The sequence below is a fragment of the Opisthocomus hoazin genome, chromosome 1, assembly GCF_030867145.1.
Source record: "Opisthocomus hoazin isolate bOpiHoa1 chromosome 1, bOpiHoa1.hap1, whole genome shotgun sequence".
Classification (NCBI taxonomy): domain Eukaryota; kingdom Metazoa; phylum Chordata; class Aves; order Opisthocomiformes; family Opisthocomidae; genus Opisthocomus; species Opisthocomus hoazin.
In genome coordinates this window covers 101,988,153-102,002,286 of record NC_134414.1, presented here as the reverse complement: position 1 = coordinate 102,002,286, position 14,134 = coordinate 101,988,153, and the positions used below count along the sequence as shown (strand labels likewise).

The 14,134-nt window shown below is 49.8% G+C and overlaps 2 protein-coding genes across 17 annotated transcripts in view; one reads left to right on the top strand and one right to left on the bottom strand.

The window, feature by feature from the left end:
• KDM6A (lysine demethylase 6A) overlaps positions 1-3,458 on the bottom strand; it is a 171,390-nt gene extending 167,932 nt beyond the window's left edge. For all 15 annotated transcript variants that reach the window (XM_075430978.1, XM_075430989.1, XM_075431023.1 and 12 more), the window contains exons 1-2: positions 2,830-3,458; positions 2,501-2,564 (exon numbers count right to left, since the gene is read on the bottom strand). In XM_075430978.1, coding sequence (XP_075287093.1) covers positions 2,501-2,564; positions 2,830-2,990 — 225 coding nt within the window. In that variant the 5' untranslated portion in view covers positions 2,991-3,458. The remainder of the gene's footprint in view (positions 1-2,500; positions 2,565-2,829) is intronic.
• Positions 3,459-4,570: 1,112 nt separating this feature from the next.
• Positions 4,571-14,134, top strand: part of FUNDC1 (FUN14 domain containing 1) — a 52,184-nt gene continuing 42,620 nt past the window's right edge. The window contains exon 1 of one of the 2 annotated variants that reach the window (XM_075430951.1): positions 4,571-4,695. In XM_075430951.1, the coding sequence (XP_075287066.1) occupies positions 4,614-4,695 (82 nt within the window). In that variant the 5' untranslated portion in view covers positions 4,571-4,613. The remainder of the gene's footprint in view (positions 4,696-14,134) is intronic. The other variant, XM_075430944.1, reaches the window with a different exon arrangement.

The window sequence follows — 14,134 nt, the reverse complement described above, 5'->3', positions numbered from 1 at the left end:
CAGAAACTGAATCGTTGAAGTAACTAACATCTTAAAAATAACAACTTCTTACTTATCAATAACAGTAATTGAAACACGTGCACATTCCCTGAAAGTAAAAAGCACAAACAAAACCAAACCTGCTTCAAGCCAAGAAATTTCTCTCAAAACACCTCTGCACTAAACAGTAACATTTTAATCTCTCAACCTCCTTAACAATCCACCTTTCTCGGAGACATGTTTTATGAAGAACGTGCCTTGTGAGTTAGTATGCAATTTATAAACGTCCAAAACACTGTCACAAAACCAAGGTGAAACTGCAAGACACTTGTTGGGGGTTTTTTTTGTAGTATTTGCTGCATGTATTCATACATACACACAGTAGGAGAACATGGAGTGTTATTTCTAGAATTATACTTCAACACTATCAAAATGCCCCACAATTTCAGTCACCTCAGACAGGCTGGCTGCATACACCAAAACTTTAATCAACTAGCATAAAAAAGACAATGCATTATATGCAAGAAAGGACTCACAACTTAACTAATATGCTGAATTGCTGCCTACATTACTTAATTTTACAGGACGCAAAATAAAATTCAACCTAGTGACGTTATGCGACAGACGACCTAATTACGTATGCTTTTATTTTCTATCCGGCATCCCTAAACCCTATCCCATATACGATTCTCTGTAATATTTCCGATAGCCTCGACAGCATTCACAGAGCAGACATTAATTCCGGTCCACTAACAGTTAACATACACTACTTAACTGGTCTGACATGTCACTCCCCTACCTTTTTGATTTATCGGAAGAAATACTTTTATAAGTCACTCTGAAAATCAAAAGGCAACCACGAGATTTTTTAATATACAGGCACAAAGAAAAGCGTACTTGCTTTTTCTTCCATCCCTCCCCCCTCCCCCCACGTCCTGACATTGAGCTTTTCCAATCATGCCAGAAATCAACGTCCAAACAAAAGTGAGGGCCTGGGCTACCGAACTCCGCACACTTTAGAGTTCGGTCTTCAGCTCAACCACGACCAGCAACAGGAAAAAAAATAATAATTCTTCACGTGAAAAGATCATCATCCAGCACGGGCACAACAATGGGACGAACCAAGTGTCAAACGCAACGCTGCCGACAGAACAGGTCAGGGAGCAGGAACCAGCAGAGCGCAGCCCCCCGCTCCAACCGGGTGGTAGTTTGAAAGCAGCTCGGCTCGTCCTGCTGCCCGAGCGCTTATCTCCTCGCCCAGCCCGTGAAGCCGAGCGGCGGGGGCCCGGCCGGCACGGCCTTTGTCGGTCGCCGGCGGACGGGCGGGCGGGCGGCAGAGCGTGCTACAGGTTGATAAGGACACCGGGGCTGCAGGCGCCCTGCCCGCAGCGGGAGAGCACCCACCAACAACTTGCGACGCGCAGGAGAGTTTCCCTCAGCGCTCACCGGGGGCTGCACGCTCCGGGCGACGCGCATATTCGTTCCCGGTGTTTGTTTCGTGTTTACCCCCCCCCCTTCCCCCCCTCTCGCTTTCTCCTCCCTGTCCGGCCATCTTGGGCCGACAGCAGCAGCCATTACTTAACTAAATGACAGGGCCAACAACTTTTCGCAGAAACAAACATCTCTCTCACAGGGCCGGGCAGGCTCCAGCCACCCGCGGGACCGCCCCGCTCCCCGCCAAGCCGCCCCGGCGGCGGGGACGGCGGGGGGGGCCCCGGCGGGCGGAACGCGGTGCTCGGCCGGGAGGACCCGGCGGGCGGGAGGCAGCCGGGCCCGCGGAGTAAACAACTCACTCGGCGGCGGGCTCCGGGACCCGCTCGGCGCCGCGCCTGCCCCGGTCCCCCCCGCTCCCTCCGGCTCCGGGGCGGCTGCCCCCCCCCCCCCCCCCCCCCGGCTACCGCCGCCGGGCAGGGCACGCGCAGCCGCCGGCCCCCGCCGCGCGGGGCGAAAATCACGCGGGAGGGTCCGGGGAGAGGCCAACGTCAGCAGCGCCTCGCGCGCGCCCTCCCCCTCTCCCCCCCCCGCCCTCCTCGTCCTCCTCTCCCCCCCATCCCCCCGCACCCCCCTCCCCCCGCCGCGCCGCTCCGCGTTCGCTCCCGGACCCGGGCTCTGGCCCCGGCACTCTCCCGTCCCGGGGCTGGACGGACCAGCTCCAAGCGTCCGTAGCGGAGTCCCGCAAGGCCGCAGCCCCTCCGTCCCGCACCCGCCCCGCTCGGTTCGGCTCCCTCCCGCGGGGGAGGGGAAGGGGCAACGGCGGCAGCGACGCGCGTGGAGACCGCGGCGGGGGGCGACGCGGCGGGGGGGAGATCGGGGCCGTGCGCGCCCGCGGATGTGGCGGTGCCCCCCCACACGCTCGCGCCCGGGTGCACGCTCGCACGCACACGGTCACCGTGTGGGCCCGGGGGACCGGACGGGGGGGGGGGGGGGGGGGGGGGGGGGGGCCGGGCCGACTCCCTCCCCTCCCCCCCCCCCGTTACCCCCCCCTCCCCCCAGCCCGCTCCACATCCAGCCTGGCGCTTACCTTTAACAGCAAGGCCTTCGTTCTGGCGCCATCTTCATGAAGCCTCAGAAATCCGAAGAGTCGGCTGCAGGAAGGGAGCGGGGCGGGAGGGAGGGGAGAGAGGCACAGGCGTTAGCGAGAGTCAGCCCCCCGCACGGGCAGGCGGGCGGCGGGCTCGCTGCCGGCGGGGCGCGGGCAGAGCGCGGCGGCGGGGACTGGGAGCCCCGCAGACGGGCACACACGCACTCCCGAGCGGGGAGCCGCGGGCAGGGGAGGGGGGGGGACGCGGAGGGGAGCGCGGGCCGAGCCGGGACATGGAGGCGGCCGGGGCGGAGTGGGGAGCGGGGTACCTGTCGAGACCGGATAGGGCTTCTCTCTCCTCGGCTGTCAAGCTGGCGAAGTCCTCCTCGCTCTGGCCGCTCGCTTTCCCCGCCGCCATTTTCTTTTCCTCATCACCGAAAGGAGCAGCAGAGGCGGCGGCAGCGGCGAGCGACACTCCGCACGATTTCATGGAAACGCAGCGTAATTAACTCACGATCGCAACCCCCCCCCCCCCCCCCTGCGCGCCCCCAACACCCCCCAGCGCCGGGCGGGGCGGGGTGCCCGACACACACACGCACCACAACTTTTATTACAACAACAACAGCCGGCAGGGAGGGGGAGGGAGGGAGGGAGGGAGGGGAGAGGGAGGGAGGCGGGGGGAAGCCCCGCTGCTCGGAGGAGGAGGAGGAGGAGGAGGAGGAGGAGGGCGGGGGGAGGGAGGAGGGAGGGAGGGAGCCCCAGCGCTGGAGGCTCGGGGGAGGAGGCGGAGGCGGCGGCGGATGGCGTCGGAGCGGTGTTTACATGGCCGCGGCGCCGCCCGCCCCGGCGCGGAGGGGTGCGGGGAGCCGGTGTGAGGGGGAGCCCCGCCTCGCCCCGCCGCGCGGGCTGTGTTTGCCGCCCGCGCAAACTTCCCCAGCCGCTGCCCAAAGTTGTGGTAATTGTGTCACACGGCGAGCCCCACGCCGCCACCGTGACACCCGCCCCCGCCCCCCCCCACCCCCCCTCCCCTCCCCTCCCCGCCCGGGCCCACGCAGCCAATGGCCGCCTCCGCGGCGCCGCACGTGACCTTTGTTGACTTACGTCAGTCATAGCGCTCCTCACCGCCGCGCTTCGGTTTGGTTGGCCGTCGGCGCCCGCCTCCCTCGCCCGCCTCGTCCCATTGGCTGGCGTCTGAGGGAGGGGGCGGGGTTTCGGGAATCCGCGGCTTATGAGAGGTCGGGCGCGCCGTCAATCGGAGGAGCTTTCCGATTACCCAACGCCAGCAGGCTTGGCGTGCACCTTTAAAACCCGGAGGAGGCGGAGGGGGGGGAACTGTCGGGAGCAGCGGGTTTCGGGGGTGGGAGGAGGAGGAGGGCAGAGGGAGTTGCGTAATGGGGACTCTGGGTTGGGGGAGCGGGCCTCGCTAGCGCCTGGCGGGCGGGGGTCGTGCCGCCCGCGCGGCTTTGCCCTGGCTCGAGCGTGGGGCGTGGCGCTCTTGGCACAATCGGGTAATAATGGCGTCCCCGCGCGGGGAGCAGGGACGGCGCTGGCTCGGGCTCCGCGCGCTCGGGCCTCAGGAGAGGAGGAGGAGGAGGAGGAGACGTCGCCGCCTGGGGGGAGGGGGGGGGAGGGATATAACGGCCGCGCAGGAGGGCGTTGGCGGCAGAAGCGCGGGCAGCCCCCGGGGCGCGGCCGTTGAGCTCACCCGCCCTGGGGAGCGGAGGCACCGGTGTCCGGTCTGCGGCTTTCGCAGCGGGACGGGGACTTTCCCGCCGCCACCGCTCGCTGCGGGGGGGGGGGGGGAGCGGCCTTTGGCCCGCCCGCGCGGGCAGCCGAGGGATGGGCGCGTGGCGTGGCTCGAGGCGTACTGCGCGCGGATCGGGGTGGGAGGGGCGCCGGAGGGAAAGCCGCCCCTCCCCGGCAGCCAGTGACAGGTGCCTCGCGGCCGTCACGTGGGTCGGGGGCGGGGCGGGCGCCGCGCGAGAGCGCCGTGGCGGCCCACAGGCGTGAGGGCGGGGAGGGCGCCGGGGCCGGGCGGGGAGGGCGCCGGGGCCGGGCGCGGCCGCCGCCTCCCTCCCTCCCTCCGGCCGGGTGGTGCTGAGGCGGCCCGAGGATGCGGAGCGGGGTGGGGGGGCTGGGCTGGTTCGTAGGAACGCGCGAAGGACCGAAGCCGGGCTTCCGGGAGCCTGTCACGCGTGAGTAAATCTCTGAATTTCCTGGTACCTTGGTGGGGAAGGGGGTTTGCGTGCTCTGCTTGCTACCCCTCTGTTGTGAGGCCGAGCCTACCCGCGGTCCTCCTCGTGGCTTAAATGCTACCTGGGGATTTCTTGGTTCCTCGACCCTTGCCAGCTTACCCAGGGCCTGCAGGGTGCTGTTTCTCTCTTTACGGTCCCGTTTATTTGCCTGTACAGCCAGGAAGCGCTTGGGTTTTCTCAGCGGGGTTTTTGGAAGCCATTAGATCTTGCCCCTGCTGTGGTGCTTGTGAGATCAGCCTTTTGCAGGTGTGTGTGGGCACAGCTTGCTGCTCCTACCCATTTTGATGAAAACAGATCAGTGACAATTTTCTGTAACGCCACTGTATCGCTTCTCCAGTGTCTAGCTGCAGCCCCGTGACTGGGAAGACTTCTGTGCCAGTTGAATTTCCTCTGCTCAGAGAGGGGCCTATTTTATGACTGCCAGGCGCTCTGAAGCGTTGGTGAAGCTATTAACTGCCTTTGAGAATTAGATTAATAAAGTCAAAGGCCAAACTGTGCAAGACGTGTTCAATCACAATGCTGCTGCTTGCTGGGTTTTATCAGCCCTTTTTTTAATTGCCACCATCAAATCGTGTACTCATGAAATTGAAGCATGTTTCTGCCACTGTAGGTGTTACAGCTAATATTTACATGTCAGTGACACTTTCCAGAGGGATCCCCAAACGCTTTCTGGTCGTGACAGTGTCGATAGCACAGTGCAGAGACACTGCAGAAGTGTGTGAGGGCTATGCTGCTTCCCGGTATACTGACTGGAGATCTGGTCAAGACAGTCTCGAATAATGCAAAACAGGTCTCAAAGCAGTATGTCATTGCACCTCTTAGAATCTTGTCATGTACCCATGCTTTCTGATGCAAATGCAGTTAAAACAAAAAAGTACCTGAGTTTGCTAAGGTTGTGTAACTTTTTAAAATAGCCAGCAGCTAGTTGGTTAAAATATTGGTATAAGAGACAGGCTTTTGTGTTTAAAGTACTTCTGAGTTTAGAGTCCAGATAAAAAACAAATTACTTCTGGTTCTAGGAAAGGGCCATGGTCTATCAATAGTGAAAACAGAGCTATGATCAGACATCTATCTTCATCTGTATTTTGACTGCTTCAGTCACACTTTTTCTCAGCAGTGCTTCCTGAAATGCCCAACTCAGGGGCAAGAAATCTACTGATAGGTAATGTGCTAAAAATAAGATATTTCAGCACAGACTGTTTCTGAGGATTTTGACCGAGGTTTTATGTTTCCACTTTGCAGTATCCTGAGTATAAATTAACAGAAAGCATAGTAGACTATTTATTAGTACAAGGAGGGTAACTTCTAAATTACAAAGCAGTTTAGGAGAATTTGTAGAAGCATAAGTGAGTATTAGTTCAACTGAAAGTAGAATGAGAAACTTCCATGCACCTGAAGTCACAACACCCAAGTTACTCCTCTAGTACTCTCAACACCACTATTACTCCCAGCATCCTGCCTGTATTGCTTGAATTGAATTTCTACTTGCTTTTTTTTTGTTATTGGAACTACTGTTTGGATGACTTAAGAGGTACCATAAAGGCTTATGTATTGTTTCAACTTTTCAAGCTTTATCCAAAGCTCAGCTTCTTTAATAATAGCAAGAAAAGCTTGAAAATCCATACTGAAATGGATGCTCCCTGCCCTTGCAGACAGTCAATTAACAATTTTGGGAGCTAACATTGATACACTATCATGTATATGAAAGGCGAGAGACTGTTTCAGACAAGTGTGATGCTGGCCTACCACTCTGATAATGCCCTGGAAGCTGACCTCAGAAGGAGTAAGTCCTTAAACTCTTAAGAAGGAGACTGCACTGTTGTTCTGTATCTATCAAGTATTAGTTAACTTGTTAGGCTTTAGCTTAGTTTAGCTTTCAAAGTCATCTGTCAGTTTTCAGAACTGTTTTGCTACCTTCTGTGTGAAAGTTACAGACCGATAGAACTCTTGGACTGAACAGTACTCTCTGGATCCCTTTTCCTGCATGTTTTCACCCCATTAGTTTTCCATGCAGAGTTTCTTTGTGTATTCCTGTACACTGTGTCAAGTGTTGCCTGGTCATGCTTGCAAGGCTCGCCCAGTCTGTTAAGAGAGCGAATGCTGTTATTGTGTGTGTAGTTGCAGAGTAATTTATGCTAGAGTGAACTCTGTGTTCCAATTAGGTGTTTGGCATGCTGGTCATTCTCTGCAGCTTGAAATTGAGATGCCAAGTTAATGTGCCACTTCTTGAAAAGTAATGTTAGAAATGCCAGAAGTTGGTTCTAGAGTTCTCCTTATAAATAAATACACAACACCTGACATCTTTTCAAGCTGAAAAGCAACTCCTGAAATCACTGTGAAAAAGTTCATACAGAAGAAGCTTCAACACTGGGATTCAAGCTGTCATCTCACTTGATGTCAAAGGTAGTTGTGGTATCTCAAGCATCCAGGTTCACTGGCAAATAGGACAAGCCCGAGCACATATATTGGAACTCAGTCTTGGGAAGACAACTTCACATAGCATGGAACAGGGGAAGGGTGACCTGTTCCAGATCTACTTCTTTTTTACTCTCAAATATTTTTGCTGGAGCTGATGGCAGTGATCGAGTGCTTAGCTTGCCATTGTCAATTTAGGAAGGACCTTTTTAGAGATGGTGGTGATCCTACTGGTTTTTTATGAGCAAGAGTATGATAGCCTGTCATGAATGTTCATCACAGGTTCACTGTAAGCCTGTTGATAGGAAGTCCTGCCTGGAGGCTTGTTTGCTGCAGTAAATACTGTCTAGCATCAGGAATGCTGCTTCTCGCAAAGCAGGGAGCCCCTTGCTGCAAGTCTCCTGAATGACAAGCGTGGAATGCCTGATCTCCTTTTTGCTGTGTTACGATCTGGGACAAGACGAAGTAGCAGTTAGTTAGAGATCGGAGCCCTGCAAATTCAGTAGATTTTTCTGCAGAGAATTATACTTTAAAAAAAAATATTGTATTCAAAATGTAAAATGTTTTGGGCTACTTGTATGTAAAATGTGGGGGAGCAAATGGACTAATAAATATTCAAAAGTTTTAATGTGTGCATCTCCTTAAAAAAGACCATTGTGGATTTAAACTCAAAAGGGTTAGCTGGTGGGAGTATATGACACTAGTTTGTTTTAGCTATACCTGATCTTCTCACAACTCGGGGTGCAGAGCTGCCCACGTGCCTTCTTTGTATTTGCTTTTGGACTTAAAAAATGAAGAGAGCATTTCCTTGAACTCTCCAAATGTTCTGTGTAGTATCATGCAAAAAGAATTTTTTTTTCTTTCCTAGAGGCAGTTACTTCAGTTTGTCAGCTATAGTCTGCAGGCTGAACTTCCTTATACATCTCTCAGCATGGATAAGCTGGTAAAGCAACCACTCTCCCTGTTTTCCTGTGACATGGAATTCTTCCTGGACAAGGCAGCTACCACCAACTCACTTTCTCAAAACCACATTCTTTGCTGGACAAATCTGGCTTGATATTCAGTGTCTCTATAGCTCTTGCTCTTCAGAAGGGCAGAGGTTCTGTGCAACACTTCTGTGGTCATATCAAGTGTATTGAAAAGCCACACTTGCTCCATGAAGATTTTCTGGGTCACGATGTATTTCCGTGGATGACTACTGTTCTCTTACTGTCTGACCTCTTAATCAGATCCATTCTCACATACATGCTTATTTACAAGAATAGTGATTAACAGAACCTATGGGTTATTAGTAATGTATTTGGTGTGATTTTCAAGTCAGGTAGCAAATTTGGATGAGCAATACAGCAATCCCTGCTGGATACAATTGAAATCTCATGGTCTTCTGTAGTCCAAGACGTGCTTGCTCGTCATCTACAGCAAGATTCATTATTTCAGTCCCTGGAAAAGCGATGGTGCTTGAAGTTAGGCGTATCACTTAGAACTGATCTTTCACTCCTGCTTTTTGAAGTTCTTTGCAGCTGTAAGCTATGAGCTGCTAGGGAAATGAGGGTAACGGTCACCTCCTTATGCTCACATAGGAGTATCAAACAACTTGGGATGCACATGTGATCTCTACTGATGCCACTGCTTAAAAAAAAGAAGTTTTCTAGATGTGGAGTCAACATGATGCTTTTAGTACTTCAGATGACCTCTGACTATAAGGCAAATCCTTTTGCAGTAACCCAGGAGAAATGTGACAAGACAACAATCTTGGATTTGTGTGACAAGGTATACACACTGAAAAAAACAGCAAAAAAAGCAAGCTAACAAAAAGAACCCACAAGATGCCATTATGTGTCTTACAACATATAAATCTAACATTGCATTATTGCCACCTTGCCAGATTTTAATCACGCTGCCTGAAATATATGACTGTTGGGCATACAAGGGAAAGTAGCATAAACTAACACAACCTGACAATAGGTTAGTCGGGGAGAAAGTTGCCCCTTTGTTTAACCTTCCATATTCATTAACAGGTTTTTTTACTGCATCTTTATTCTTACTGCTCTTTTCTGTGTTTAGGGTAAAAGCAGAAAAGTTTAAATTACTAAATTACGTTCTTGAAATTGGGAACAAAAAAACCTGCAGTGCTTCATTTTTCTGTTTTAGTAGTAGCTCCCATGTTGTCCAGGAGCTCGTGATAAAATGATCTGCAGTTTGCATGTTCCCCGTACTACCCTCATTAAAGTTCTGACAAGTGTTGTGTGATGATCCATGTTACATTTTGACAATGGATGGTGGTCAAGAAATTAGGTGAAACTGATCTTAAAACCCAAGAGTTTGGGTTTTTTTCTCCAAAATGCACAAAAAAGTCAAACACTTTTGCTAGCTATAAGAAAAAACAATAGATGTGTGGAAGTAGTTATTGGAACTAGAAAATGTTTGCAAAAGTGTCTTTCTGATACTCTTTATACTATGTTGGTGAACAAATTGCTCTTCAATCTCAGAAATACTTTACTAACTTAGAGTGGTGAGGGGACTAAAAGCGAGCTGATCTAGGAAATGCATTATTACTGTGAAGGTATTTTTTATTTATGGATGTGTTAGATAACTAGTCATCACTAAATGGTTTAGTTATAGGCCTTACTTAGTATTGTTCTGTCTTGCTTCAATCATATAGTAATTTTTGTCACTTGCCCTCTCCTCCCCGTGGTCAGCTTGATTTTAATGTGGGTTGTATCTGAAAGGCTTAATGCTTGAATTAATCTGGAATTTAAGTGGTGATTCATAGGCATAAGAAGTACACATAGCTATCACTTAAGCAGTAATATCTGTCACTGTGCAGTGTGTCAGCAGAAATCGTAAAATTTCCCTTGAGCAACAGAAACTTCAAGGAATTGTTACTTATTTAAAAATAACGAACAACGTGTCAGCAATTTAACCTAAACATGGAAAACCATGAATTTGTATGCATAACCTTAAGTGTATTTTGAGCCGTTTCATGAAATTCAGAAATAGGGTTTTCTGGATATTCTGTAGATTTTCTGTGTAAGATAGACTAGTTCTCTGCATGCTAACATGAACACACGTACTTGTTGGCTTAAGTTCTGCCAGTAGAAGAAGCAACTGTTAGAAGAGCTACCACTATATCATATTTTTTGCACTCTATTGATCTCTGATATTATACTAACTGACAGTTTCTGCAGAGTTAGAGCAATAAAGAATAAGAAAAATTAAACTTGTCCAGGAAGTGGTTCCTTTACAGTGCTTCTGCTAGTACAGTTTTTGTAATCACACCAGTTCCTTCCTCACCCCTCTGTCCGACAGTTTCGCCTGTGTCCATTGGTGTGTATTCCAAATGTGGGCATCCTCGTGTTTATCATTTCAGAAGGTAAGGAGGTAAGTGTCCACCCTCCTACTAGGAACTGGATGTGGCAGCTTATGACATACCACCTTCCAAGGAAGTCACCCCTTTGACAGAAGATGATCATGAACAGGTATCTCTGCTCTTCAAAAACCATGCAAAAAAAGTGAGCTTTCTTGCCTTTGTAACTATGCAGGAATTTGATACAACTGTTGAGAAATTGATAATAACACTGTGTTTACATTAACTTCTCGTCTTCTTCAGATCGACAGTTGTAGCTCCCCTGTAACTTTATAGAATTTGGCAGATGCTATGGAGGGGGGAAGCAGCATTGTTTCTACGGCTAGGTATTTAGATACATATTGACTTAACATCAGATGCTAGGCAAATACCTTTGTAGCCTGCTGGTTTTCTGGCTTGCAAGTGAAAACAAGTAAATAACATTCTGAAGCAAAGTTAAGGGGTTTTGTGTAAACATTTGAAAGGAGGTGTTCATGATGCTCAGCAAACTAGAGGAATGGATATCTTGTTTAGTTTTTGTAAATCCTGGAACAGAATGCAATATTATCCAAGATACATTATTATCTGATATTTTTGTTTTTCTCGTAAAGCAGAGGATGTCACATGCTCTTACTGGATTTAATTTAGTGCTTTATAGACAAATCTGTATTGAGTTTCTGTGAACTACTTATTTTAAAAGCCTGAACTGTTGTGTATGATGCTTTTGTTAATATTCATGCAGATGCCTAAAAACAATAAAACCTTCAATAACCAATCTGAAAAACTAGTTTGGTTGCAGTCTCTGAGTCTTTCTTATCCATTTCCTACTACATCAGCCTATGCAGCAACTTTCAAAATCTGGTAATTTGCACAAGTAATGGTGCATATTGGATCTTGTAATCACGCACAGAAACAAGTTTTAAAGGTACAAATATCAGAAGGGGCTCTGTGACATTGGGTATTCCTTGTCCGGAGTTAAGGCAGTGGCTCAGGAAGTTCTGTTGTACACTTACTAGACACAGACAATGACAATTCTCCATCCTTGTCTAAAGACAGTTCAGGATTCCCTTAGAGCAGTTGGTGAGTCAGGGGCCATTTCAGATAAAACAGGATGCTTAAATTTGAAGAGTGTTGCTGTAGGGCATGCAACTTTTTATTCTCTTACATTTAGAATTTTATCTAAATAAGGTGGCATCCCATCAATTTGATGCATAGAACTCAATGAGTAAGGAACAGGCTTGTACCCAAAGCGTGTAAACTTTTCATTGTGTGTGAGTGGAAGATAAAACAAGTCCTATACTAAAACACCAAACTAATAGTTGATTTTTTTTTCTACAAAATTGCTACTGTCAAGAGGTAGATTCTATTTAGAAGCTCTGTAGTGATTTGTGTTCCACTGTGTCTTCTGCGTGTCAGTAAGAGTTTGATCAGGCCTCTAACAGAGCTGAGGACTGCAGGAGGGCATGAGGAAGACAAGTAAGCTTGATGTTCATAAAACCAGAAGCTAGCCCTGCCTTTAAGTGTACATTTTCCCTTGCTTCCCCCACCCATCAGCTGCATTTTATTTGAGAACCTGTGAATCAGGAAATTGCTAGTTTAGGAATGGTTGAGAGAATTTCCTATCTTAAAATTTCTCAAGGTATGATTTGATCTTTGAACATTTGCAGTTGTGTATCTGTTTGTATAAGTACACTTGGTAGTACTAAATTTGGGGTGTGAGCAGTTCTTCTCTAGTGTTTTGTTTTGTTTGGGCTGTAAATTAGTCCTGTAGTGATGTACGCTTGTAAGCAAAGTTAAAGTGGAGTCTTTCTTTCTGTGGATATATAGTTCCAAATGGAAAGCCGGGTGAGAGGAAGGAAATTGTCGTTGGTCTCAGGGGGAGAATAGCCTCTTGGGAAAGGGGGCAGCAAGGGGCATCTTCACTAAAAATGAGTAATATTTTCCAAAGCCTTGATGTGTTTAAATCAGTACATCTACCAGAGGTGGATACAGAAAATTTTACTATAAGTTGTGGATTTAAATCTTCATACAACAAAATCGATGTTTGTCCAGTGGCCTCTTAGTAAGAAGAAAGTCCCTCTAAAGTCAGCCTCACCTATGTTCCTGGAAAGATGATGGAACAGTTCATTCTAGAGGTCATCATTAAGCAAGTTGAGGAAGAGAAGGTTATCAGGAGTAGTCAGCACGGATTCACCAAGGGAAAACCATGCTTGACCAATCTGATAGCTTTCTATGATGGCATGACCAGCTGGGTAGGTGAGGGGAGAGCAGTGGATGTTGTCTACCTCGACTTCAGCAAGGCTTTTGACACAGTCTCCCATAGCATCCTCCTAGGGAAGCTCAGGAAGTGTGGGCTGGATGAGTGGTCAGTGAGGTGGATTGAGAACTGGCTGAATGGCAGAACTCAGAGGGTTGTCATCAGCGACACTGAGTCTGGTTGGAGGCCTGTAACTAGTGGGGTTCCCCAGGAGTCAGTACTTGGCCCAGTCTTGTTCCACTTACTCATCAATGACCTGGATGAAGGGACACAGTGTACCCTCAGCACGTTTGCTTATAGCACAAAACTGGGAAGAGTGGCTGATACATCGGAAGGCTGTGCTGCCATTCAGTGAGAGTTGGGCAGAGAGGAACCTGATGAAGTTCAACAAGGGCAAGTGCAGGGTCTTGCACCTGGGGAGGAACAACCTCATGCACCAGTACAGGCTTGGGGCGGACCTGCTGGAGAGCAGCTCTGTGGAGAGGGACCTGGGTGTCCTGGTGGACGACAGGTTGACCATGAGCTAGCAGTGTTGCTCTGGCTGCCAAGAAGGCCAATGGGATCCTGGGGTGCATTGAGACAAGTGTGGCCAGCAGGTCGAGGGAGGTTCTCCTTCCCCTCTACTCTGCCCTAGTGAGGCCCCATCTGGAGCACTGTGTCCAGTTCTGGGCTGCCCAGTTCAAGAAAGATGAGGAACTACTGGACAGAGTCTGGCGGAGGGTTACGAAGACAATTAGGGGACTGGAACATCTCTCCTGTGAGGAAAGGCTGAGGGAGCTGTGCTTGTTTAGCCTGAAGAAGAGAAGGCTGAGAGGGGACCTTACAGATGCCTATAAGTATCTGCAGGGTGGGTGTCAAGAGGATGGGGCCAGACTCTTTTCAGTGGTGCCCAGCGACAGGACAAGGGGCAATGGGCACAAACTGAAGCAGAGGAAGTTCCGTCTGAACATGAGGAAGAACTTCTTCCCTCTGAGGGTGACGGAGCACTGGAACAGGCTGCCCAGGGAAGTTGTGGAGTCTCCTTCTCTGGAGATATTCAAGACCCGCCTGGATGACGTCCCATGCTGCCTGCTATAGGCGACCCTGCTTTGGCAGGGGGGTTGGACTAGATGATCCCCAGAGGTCCCTTCCAACCCCGACCATTCTGTGATTCTGAGTATTGCTTCCTCTCAGTTAAAAGCAAAAAATCTACATCCCCTGTTCCCCTGTTGAATTCACATGCTTACATGTAATCATGCAAGTTTACCACTTTTTACCACAAAAATATCGATGCAATTGGCACTGTTTTAAATACGTCAAAGTTTTTAAAGTCTGTGGATACATTTCTTCTTCTCAAGGATAGTGTATGTAAAAAGGACTAG